The 11,258-nt window shown below is 42.4% G+C and overlaps 1 protein-coding gene and 1 long non-coding RNA gene across 2 annotated transcripts in view; one reads left to right on the top strand and one right to left on the bottom strand.

Annotated features, from left to right (window-relative positions):
* LOC120812803 (U3 small nucleolar RNA-associated protein 4 homolog) overlaps nucleotides 1-6,051 on the bottom strand; it is a 9,688-nt gene extending 3,637 nt beyond the window's left edge. The window contains exons 1-10 of the mRNA XM_078097986.1: nucleotides 5,687-6,051; nucleotides 5,176-5,364; nucleotides 4,961-5,045; nucleotides 4,766-4,855; nucleotides 4,431-4,642; nucleotides 4,144-4,315; nucleotides 1,609-1,706; nucleotides 920-1,010; nucleotides 645-709; nucleotides 8-70 (exon numbers count right to left, since the gene is read on the bottom strand). Of these exons, the coding sequence (XP_077954112.1) occupies nucleotides 8-70; nucleotides 645-709; nucleotides 920-1,010; nucleotides 1,609-1,706; nucleotides 4,144-4,315; nucleotides 4,431-4,642; nucleotides 4,766-4,855; nucleotides 4,961-5,045; nucleotides 5,176-5,364; nucleotides 5,687-5,845 (1,224 nt within the window). The 5' untranslated portion in view covers nucleotides 5,846-6,051. The remainder of the gene's footprint in view (nucleotides 1-7; nucleotides 71-644; nucleotides 710-919; nucleotides 1,011-1,608; nucleotides 1,707-4,143; nucleotides 4,316-4,430; nucleotides 4,643-4,765; nucleotides 4,856-4,960; nucleotides 5,046-5,175; nucleotides 5,365-5,686) is intronic.
* A 1,477-nt stretch (nucleotides 6,052-7,528) lies between these two features.
* LOC144391051 (uncharacterized) lies at nucleotides 7,529-9,092 on the top strand. The gene is made up of 2 exons (XR_013454916.1): nucleotides 7,529-7,826; nucleotides 8,410-9,092. It is a non-coding gene; the product is annotated as an uncharacterized LOC144391051 (long non-coding RNA).
* The last annotated feature ends 2,166 nt before the right edge of the window (nucleotides 9,093-11,258 follow it).

Genomic DNA, 11,258 nt, shown 5'->3' on the forward strand with positions numbered 1-11,258 from the left:
TGGTGACAGTAGAGTATGCCAGCCAGCCACCGCATGGAGACAAAGCACTGCAGCAGATGTGATCCTCTCCCTGCAGAGACCAGCACAGTCAGCGCCCTGCGTCCATATGCTCACAACTCAAGAGGAAATATGACAGGTACAAAACACCCAAGGAGAGATGGATGTACACATAATGTATCTTGTTGCAGTGGAATAATGTGAAAAGCTTATCATACAAAGACAACAGTGTGAGAAAGTCGATTAGTCTTATCTGCAGCACTATTTTAGTAAATATGCAACTAAACTACCAATGTTAGAGGCAGTTAGCATCAATATGCTAGTAGTAGTAGTTTTACTTGTCTTTACCATCTCAAACACATTTCTGGGACAAATGTCTTGGTTATTAGTGGGTATAATACACACTATGTTGACAGCAGGATGAACCTCTAAACCCTCAACAAGGCTTTTAAAACCACTCAAGTATGAACAGCTAGGTGGCGTTTTTGCCTTCATACTGTGGTGTTGTTGTAAACATTTCTTAAGTTGAGAAATTATAATTGAATGAAGAATAAAATATGGCAGAGTGCATATGGTTTGGTTAAAGCACATCGCCATATTGCCGGAGCACTAGTTAGTGCAACATGGTGGATTAACAATGAACACACCTTTCTCTTCAGCTGATCAGTTTCTCTCTGTCCCCTCTTCACAGGAAGACTGCCGCCAAGCTTTCCTGTCATCACACGGTAAATACAGAGTAACTACCGCTTTTCACTTTCACAAAATCTCCTTTAGTCGACACCACCTTCACGGGCCTTGCATTCTACACGGTGGAGGTGTGGACGCGTAGCGAACGAGAGAATGTGCCCCCCCACGCACCTTTCAGAAGCTGTAACACTGGGGGAAACACCGCTATGGATGTGGGTAGGGAGGTTTTACTCACCATATCCATCACTTTCCCCTAGTCTCCACAGCTCCAAATGATCAGGGAACTGGAAGAGCAGCAGTCCTGCTTTCTTTGCACAACAGACCAGCTTCTCTACGGGAACACAGGCAGAGGGAAGCCAGTCAACATGGGAGCAGCGCGGTCCTAGCTCTGTGCACGCTGTGTAGTGCGAGCGCCAACATGAACGTACTCTTTGGTGGGTTATTCTACCAAAGAAATGAACTGAGAAGAATCAAGAAGACAATGTATGATTTACAGTACATTCAGTAGTGATCACATCCATTCACCTTTTCCTCTCATTTCTATTTACGTTTTTCATCATGTTGCAGCCTTCTGCAATAATTGTTAGCGACCCCCCCCCCCTCAACGACACACACAGCATGGCCAAAAGGATGTCTCATCACACATGGCCCTTTGCCAGAGTCCTAGTGGCAGATTCTCACCTGTACCCTGTTACCTGTAACCTACCTGTTAAAATGTTAGCTAGATTAGCAGTGCTACTGTTGTTAGCACCGCCAGCCACTTGATATAGGTATATAGTTATACTCTGTATTGATGGTTGCACAGACTTTTTAAGTCAAAATGCATGGGATGTTTTATCAACATGGAACCCCACCACTTATACAATCCCATTCAGATGTCAACATGGAATCAATCACAAAAAAAACAGGAAAAGGAGAGTTTGCACTCACATGTGGGAAAGACACTTTGCGCATGGCTGACTCCCGTGTGTTCTTCTCCACCTTGTCCAAAAGGGGGCGCACTACCAGCTGGGTGTCCATACCTAACAGGATAAAAAACATCATCTTATACGACGAGTTTCTTTCAGACTGTATACTTCATTGTCCAGTAAATGCGCTTGTGTTTAAGTCATGGCTAAAACATAGAAGAATGAGTTATGTATGTGCAGTTACATGACATGAGAAGGCATATTCAACCCGCCAACGGTTTCAATGATGCTCTTTAAAATAATATTGGATAATCAATACCTTTCTGTTCATCCAATTAGACAAAGAGTGACACCTGATCATTGTATGGGTCTGTCAAAAGGGACCAAAGACACCACATCTGGACGCCTCGGCTTGTATTTGTGTGTGGGAAAATAATCTTTGTAAAGTGAGGCCCGCCTGCCTGCATACATAAAATCATACACTGGACTGTCACAATATCAAATTTTTGTTGTGCAATTATTATTGCACCAACATTTATTGGGATATTATGGCAATTTTCTGACCTTTTTATGCCACTGATAACATAATGACAATATAATAGCATAGTAATAAAGTAAAAAGAGCATTTTCTTTGTCAGAATGGTTAGACATTAGAATCGGAATGTGAAAAAATATATCTTATATAAATGAAACAAAAAAAAAAATAAGTGAAAGGGACACGTAGCAGCCCGATGCAGCCAAAGCATCGGGCTTGGTGCGATGCGGTCGGGTTCGGGAAAAGGTGTCCAGCGGAAAGGCGTGCTGCGGCAGCAGGGGAAGTTTAATCCGGGGCTTCGACCGCCGACAAGGCGACGCGCTCCGCGGCTGCCGGAAGAGACGGAGCGGCTGGGTCCCGCTAACAACCGGCTGGCCCGGGAGGAACGCAGGACGTTGGTCCGCCTGCCCAGAGGAGGCGAACGAGCAGTCCAGCTGAACCGACAGTAATTCAGGTTGAAAGACGGGCGGATGGTTGTTGTTTTAGGTGAGATTTTTGCGGAGTTGGGTTCACTGCTTCTCTTCAGCGGTCCGTGTCCTCTCTGTATCGGTGTGTGTGCTGCCTAAAGCCTAGTTTATGCTTCTGCGTTTCCAGAGAGACGCAAGGACACGCAGACGCAAGAGCCCCTTGCGTGCCTTTTCACAACTCCTTGCGTGCGCCGACCCATTTTTCTAGGCTTGCGTCGAAATGTGAGTGTCCTTTACGGCATTGGTCCCCAACCACCACAGAAAGCTTATATATTTTTTTTTTCTGAAAAATGTTTTATTTTGAAAATTGACCCGATTTTCTCCTAATTATGTGCGGTCGTCCCTCTGACATATCCCCTAACAAACCAACGACTTCCACATTGAAACGAGTGGGTTGACACAACGGTGCGTAAAGACCAGCGGTGTAACGATTCATCCACTGAATCGATTAATCGATTTATATTCCTGCGATCCAACTGAATTGATCTGTGCTCAGCAAATCGGCATTGCGGACGACATATATCGATTACAAATCGATTGAAATGGTACATAATCGATTGTATCGATACTTGGAAACTGCACATTGGATTGGATTTGTATGTTTTTTAGCACTTTAGACACGTTACGTTACTCAATTCAGTCTGCCTGTCTGTGACGTCATCAGTACGCAGCGGCAGCCCCCAAAACTCGGAACACAAACAAAACACAGCGTGGAGGAGATGACTGCGAGCGAGACATTTACAAACTAACTTATCGATCCAGCGTGTGGAAACATTTTGGCTTTTGCAAACACGGAGGTGTTCTAAATAAGTCGGTTGCTGTTATGTAGAAGCCAAATAACAAACCACGGAAACACAACGAATCTTTCCAGCAGCCTGCAGCAGCAGGTAACTCCAGCTCTGCAGACACCTCAGGCCTCGCCAGCACCAAACTCAACATCACAGTAACAATTGCCAAGTTTATCTGTAAAGACATGCGACCCTACAATGTGGTTGAAAATCCGGGGTTCTGTAAATTGATCCAAACATTGTGTAATTATTGTGTAATGTTTACATTGAAAATGGCACTTGATTCAAATGAAAGGTTAATACATTTGCCATTAATTGTTGTTTGCTTGTTTGTAATATCCATAATTAATTTAAACCTTATTTCCTTACAATAAACAACAGGGATCTCAGAAACTTTGCCTGCACTGTCCAGTAAAGTTACTGAATCGATTTCAAGTCACTGAATCGAATCGTTCTAAATGAACCCAGATTGTCAATGAATCAAATTGGCAACCATGAATCGCAATTCGAATCGAATCGTTGTTAAAATCGTTACACCCCTAGTAAAGGCGCATATGCCAGCCGTAAGCTCCGCCTCCGCTTTCCACAAGGAAAAAGCCAGAGGCAGCGCAACTTAAATGTTGGTGATGTTCGTTTATATGTAAAATGAATATTGCAGCACCAAAAATGATTGCACACGATTTCAGATAGTGTGTGCTATGTCATTTTATCGCATATTGCGACCGGCCTATCACACACCAACAGCAGTATTGATACTCACCTCCAGACACCACAGCAGTTTCAGTATGGGCGAGTGCCCTCACATCATGAGAGTGGTTTTTAAAGGTCCTAGTTCGGACCCAATCTTTATCCAGCCGGTCCACAGTAGAGGAGATGAACTGAAACTGGACGACTGTGCCCTCTGACGTCCCGGCTACCAGACTGCTCTCATCCTGTTCAATATTAAACAAGTTGATGTTGGATTCTCTGGGGATGGGTACTTTAAACTGCCCTCTAGCCATTGGTCATGTAATGTTTCCTGATACCAATACTTGGTTGCACACTCACCTGTGAAACAGACAGAGCTAGAACGTCCCACTTGGTGATCAGGTGAGTTCTGATCAAAGTTCCGTTGAGTCCATCCCAAATCTGGACCTTTCCTGCAGAGTCACTGCTAATGATGGTGTGGTCCGAAAGGAAGGCAATGCTCCAAACCACCACTTCTTTGCTCTTGGATGCTCCGGCACCTCTGTCCACCAGCAGCCTATGTGTGGCGCGGCCTAAAGTCCACCAGATCACACCAACATTAACACAAGTTTACAGTCACATTGAAAGGAATATTGTATGCAACTAATGGTTGTGAGCTCTGTGCCAATAGTTGAGGATCTAGTAAAGTAACTTACCCGTCTCAGCATCAAAGATTCGGATCATGTCCATCATGCCTGCAGCAATCAGTGTACCAGAGGGATGCCAGGAGAGAGATATAATGCGACCTAGAAGATCACATAGAAAAACATCATAATGCACCCCCTCCCTCCCCAGACAGCTGTGTGTCAACAAGGAAAAAAACATGCTTGAATAGCAGCTTAGTCATTCACCTTTTTGCCTGTCAAGGTTCCTCTGAAACTGAATCCTCTCCTTCAATACTTCAAACATCTTCACTGTCCCATCCTCACAACCCACCTGACAAGGAAAACATCGATTCAATAAATAATCAAGGGCCGAAGGCTGGATGAAGCCTCTTCGGACTCAATTCCCTCTATTTGAGCATCAACCGTAGAATAAATGGAATATCCACATTGTCATAACTCACCGCTAACAGGGTTCCCTGGCTGTTGACACTAATGGTCCAGATGGGTCCTCCATAGGCCTCCACTGTGTACCTGGGCCTCAGGTTCTCCAGGTCGTACTCTGTGATCTCTCCATTCAATCCAGCACTGAACAGACGTGGGCCTACCCAACACAGAGCCTCCACAGCCCTGCCGTCGTGTCCCGGGAGGACCTGTGCATCAGAACCACAGTCAGCTGTGGGACTTATAGATGAATGTAAACTTTATTTACCCCCAGGTAAATACATCACAGCTCTGGCACAAGAATGCAAAGCTCCATGGACAAATCAAGCAGTTTACAAAAGGCCATTGAAGGAGAATGTGAGTTGATTTTAGCTTTGAGTAGGTTCATCCTTCTGTTAAGAGGACGGCGACACGTAAGTTAGTCCTTTTACCATTCAATCAGACTGTATAGACCATAATCACAATGTGTACACAAGCAAAGTACTGTCCCTCACAGCTGACACAGTGCACACGACGGGGTCCGTACATCACCTTTTCTTGAAAGTAGTTGTCAGAGAAGTTGAAGATCTCCAGAGCTCCGTCAGCCCGGGCCAGCGCGAGCCGCTCCGTGCGCGTGCTGAACACCATGGCTCTGATAGCGGAGGGCATGTAGTCGAAGAAGCGAACCCGGTGCACTTTGAATTCACCCATTTGGACTATGAAGATGAACACAAACCGGAGGCTCTGTCCGAGCCTAACAGCTGTTATCGTTAACGTTAACTATTCAGACTCCAACAAGGCGATCAAACAGCGCACCGGACACGGGTCAGTCTGCCTTCAACGGCACACGCTGGAAAACACCAGAGGCCACGTTGAGAAACTTTGAACCGGTAATGAATCACCAAACGGGGAAAAGAAACGGAAATGCGTCATCGGAATGCGACAACTGGCAGTGCGCGGGAAATGGTTCCATGCTGCTGGGCGGAGCGCCACAGCGCTGTGCTGCCATCACTTACCCAGTGAGCACAAGACGTAATTTCAACGTTGAAATATGGTTGAAATCGGGTTGAAATGAGGTCTGAACGTCTAAGACCTCATTTCAACGTCTTTTCAACCGTCTAAAAATGGGATGAAACATCAACGTGCCAGAAAACGTTAATTTGTTGATAAATGTGTCATGTTGTAACGTAAGGTTGAAAGAGAGACGATATTAACGTTAAGATTTTCAGAATACTTAATGAACTGGTCGGCGAAATTTGGTCTACGCGAAGACGTGATTGCAACGTATTTACTATTTCGCTTAAAACGTCATAAATATGAAACTACGGACTGCGTGCTGTTAATAAGATGCGTTTAAGACATAATAATGCGGGCAGGTTCAAACATTACTTGTAAACACGTGACTCCGCTCACATCTGTAACGCGCATGCGCGAGTTCTTAGACGCCTGCAGAGCTCCGAGCGGACGCAGCACGAGGCGAAGTTACGGCAGCAGAGCGACATGAACGGGCTGATAGAACCACGACTACCGGCTCCACTACTCTGTAAGTACGCGAGTGTTTGGATGAAGCACACATGGAACTATAACCGGGTGTTTTACTTGTGCTGCCCACCCGATACGGGAAAGACGGTCCTTTTTGTTAAGCTAGTTAGCGTTAGCGCAGGTAGTTTGCTAGTTAGCATGCTAGCGTGCAGCATGATGACCTGGACCAAAAGTAAACATTCCAGACATTTTTGTGCGTGTTTGGTGTTGCTAATGCGTTAGATTGTTGCTGTACCCATAAATATTATTGCATTTCACATTGAAAAAAATACGTTTTTAAAGCAATGGTGGCTATGTTGCATTGCAAGGGTGAAGGGCTGAATTCAACAAGTTGTGCTCTGTAAACAAGAGGCCGAAACATTGTAAGTTACTGCTGCTTAAAGCATGATACTGTGTAATATACCTGAAAATGTTACTCCAGAAATACCATAAGTTGCAGATGAATTGTTATCTTGTTTATAATGTAATAAGTAAACCATCTATAAATGAGTGTTCTAACGCACCTGCTGCTGTTAATATTATTAGTTTATTACTGTCATCATAAACCCAAATTACCAACTTTGCCTTTGTGCTTTCCCTCCTCACAGGTTTCTGCGGGTGGTGGTTGCATCTGATGGAGGTTCCCAGTGAGCACAAGACGTAATTTCAACGTTGAAATATGGTTGAAATCGGGTTGAAATGAGGTCTGAACGTCTAAGACCTCATTTCAACGTCTTTTCAACCGGCTAAAAATGGGATGGAACATCAACGTGCCAGAAAACGTCAATTTGTTGACAAATGTGTCATGATGTAACATAAGGTTGAAAGATAGACGATATTAACGTTAAGATTTTCATAATAATTAATGAACTGGTCGGCGAAATTTGGTCTACGCAAAGACGTAATTTCAACGTATTTACTATTTCACTTAAAACTTCATAAATATGAAACTACGGACTTCGTGCTGTTAATAAGATGCGTTTAAGACATAATAATGCGGGCAGGTTCAAACATTACTTGTAAACACGTAACTCCGCTCACATCTGTAACGCGCATGCGCAAGTTCTTTGACGCCTGCAGAGCTCCGAGCGGACGCAGCACGAGGCGAAGTTACGGCAGCAGAGCGACATGAACGGGCTGATAGAACCACGACTACCGGCTCCAATGCTCTGTAAGTACGCGAGTGTTTGAATGAAGCACACCTGGAACTATAAGCGGTTGTTTTACTTGTGCTGCCCACCCGATACGGGAAAGACGGCCCTTTTTGTGAAGCTAGTTAGCGTTAGCGCAGGTAGTTTGCTAGTTAGCATGCTAGCTTGGAGCATGATGACCTGGACCAAAAGTAAACATCCCAGAATATTTTTCGTGTCTTTGGTGTTGCTAATGCGTTAGATTGTTGCTTTACCCATAAATATTATTGCATTTCACATTGAAAATACGTTTTAAAGCAATGGGGGCTAAATACAGATTGCAAGGGTGAAGGGCTGAATTCAACAAGTTGTGGTCTGTAAACAAGAGGCCAACACATTGTAAGTTACTGCTGCTTAAAGCATGATACTGTGTAATATACCTGGAAATGTTACTCCAGAAATACCATAAGTTGCAGATAATTTGTTATCTTGTTGATAATGTAATAAGTAAACAATCTATAAATGAGGGTTCTAACACACCTGCTGCTGTTATTATTACTAGTTTATTACTGTCATCATAAACCCAAATGACCAACTTTGCCTTTGTTCTTTCCCTCCTCACAGGTTTCTGCGGGTGGTGGTTGCACGGAGGTTACGTCTGATGATGGTTGTCCCTGCACTGGTCCTGCCTTACCCCTGGCTTAGTAATCCACAATATTAGAATCATTTCTGTCGTAGGAATTGGATGTACTGTACATCTTTAAATTGTTCATACTCTACACACCTACTGCCTTGCTGTTTTCTCCTCAGGTTTCTCCTGGTTGAAGGTTTTTTACATTTTGGGGGTTTTAGGACAGGATGTTGCATGTTTACAGATTGCAAAGCTGAACAAAATAAAATGATTTGAATTGAATAAACACGTTGACCAGAGAAATCTGCAATTGAGGGCTGTTCTCTGCACTCTGACTCCCTTTACACAAAGAATCATCAAGTGAGGATGAGGGAGATGCAGCTGATTTCAGGTATACTATCCCAACTCAAGTGACTCACAGCCACATCTTGTTACAGAATCTAAAAATGAAGTTCAAATTATTCAGAAAAATGGTCTACAAACACAGAATTGTTGTTGTTGAACACAGAAATGTTGTTTCTGCACTTTTAAATCCATAGTTAATTTCCCTGAATTATATATTTTATTTTTGTATTGTTTTTAATTAGGAAAAGTGTTATATGTATAGTGTTATATATATGATAAATGCAAATTAATAAAATAATGTGTTTGTCCTTGTTAAGGGCTGTTAACATGACAACTGTGACTAAGTATGTAACTTGTAAGTTTCCAGCGAGCAATTTATCCGTTGAAACAACGTTTAAAAGACGTCTATGGCCCGTCTATTCATAGACGTTGAAAAGACGTTTACGTTTAGACCACATTTCAACCAGCGAGCATTTCAACGTTGAAAAGACGTTTAAAAGACGTCTATGGCCCGACGTTGAAAAGACGTTGCAAAATGGTTTAAAAGTGAAAGTTGTTTCAACGTCTATTCGTAGACGTTGAAAAGACGTTCGCGTATAGACCCGTTTTCAACGTGATTTATATTATCGGTGGTAATCTTACAAATGTGGACGTAGTTTCTTTTTAAACCTCTAAAATAATGATATAGCACACAAGAGAATAAGAAATATTACCGTATTAAAAAATCACGTTGAAATGTGGTCTAAACATAGACGTCTTTTCAACGTCTACGAATAGACGTTCAAACAACTTTCACTTTTCAACCAATTTGCAACGTCTTTTCAACGTCCGGCCAAAGACGTCTTTTAAACGTCTTTTCAACCAAAAAATGCTCACTGCGCTGCAAAGCCTTCATTTAGAAAACATCATTATATGGCAACATTAGATTATAAAATCCCTATTCAGTTCACACTGTTCAATCCTGTTATGCAACAATAATTCCATTTTAAAAAAGAGACAGATAAGAAGATATATATTTCCTGATTTGTTTTGGGTGCATTGTATGAGAAAACCAAACAGCACCAATGATAATCGTCATTGGTGTACTCTTTTTTTATATGAAAGGGTGCAACATTTGGAGCAAAATTCTATACACATGTGCCAAAATATAACATGTCAGTAAAGCATTTCTAATGTTTGAAAAATGTAAGTTATGTGCATTATTATTAGACTTGTGTATAATTTAAGCCATTTGTAAAAAAGATTAGACACAAGGAAAACGTAAATATCTTACCGTATGAATATTTGCACAACCCAGTGAGCATTTTTTGGTTGAAAAGACGTTTAAAAGACGTCTATGGCCCGACGTTGAAAAGACGTTGCAAATTGGTTGAAAAGTGAAAGTTGTTTGAACGTCTATTCGTAGACGTTGAAAAGACGTCTATGTTTAGACCACATTTCAACGTGATTTTTTAATACGGTAATATTTCGTCCTCTCTTGTGTGCTATATCATTATTTTAGAGGTTTAAAAAGAAACTACGTCCACATTTGTAAGTTTACCACCGATATTATAAATCACGTTGAAAACGGGTCTATACGTGAACGTCTTTTCAACGTCTACGAATAGACGTTGAAACAACTTTCACTTTTAAACCATTTTGCAACGTCTTTTCAACGTTGGGCCATAGACGTCTTTTAAACGTCTTTTCAACGTTGAAATGCTCGCTGGTTGAAATGTGGTCTAAACGTAAACGTCTTTTCAACGTCTATGAATAGACGGGCCATAGACGTCTTTTAAACGTTGTTTCAACGGATAAATTGCTCGCTGGAAACTTACAAGTTACATACTTAGTCACAGTTGTCATGTTAACATCCCTTAACAAGGACAAACACATTATTTTATTGATTTGTATTTATTATAAATATAACACTATACATATAACAGCACTTTTGCTAATTAAAAACAATACAGCTGCTTTAAGCACGCAGTAACTTACAATGTGTTGTCCCTCTTTGTGTTGTCCCTCTTGTTTACAGAGCACAACTTGTTGAATTCAGCCCTTCACCCTTGCAATCTGTATTTAGCCCCCATTGCTTTAAAAACGTATTTTCAATGTGAAATGCAATAATATTTATGGGTACAGCAACAACCTAACGCATTAGTAACACCAAACACACGAAAAATATTCTGGGATGTTTACTTTTGGTCCAGGTCATCATGCTGCACGCTAGCATGCTAACTAGCAAACTACCTGCGCTAACGCTAACTAGCTTAACAAATAGGGCCGTCTTTCCCGTATCGGGTGGGCAGCACAAGTAAAACACCCGGTTATAGTTCCAGGTGTTCTTCATTCAAACACTCGCGTACTTACAGAGTCGTAGAGCCGGTAGTCGTGGTTCTATCAGCCCGTTCATGTCGCTCTGCTGCCGTAACTTCGCCTCGTGCTGCGTCCGCTCGGAGCTCTGCAGGCGTCTAAGAACTCGCGCATGCGCGTTACAGATGTGAGCGGAGTCACG

This window comes from Gasterosteus aculeatus, chromosome Y (assembly GCF_964276395.1).
Source record: "Gasterosteus aculeatus chromosome Y, fGasAcu3.hap1.1, whole genome shotgun sequence".
In the NCBI taxonomy this organism is placed as follows: Eukaryota; Metazoa; Chordata; class Actinopteri; order Perciformes; family Gasterosteidae; genus Gasterosteus; species Gasterosteus aculeatus.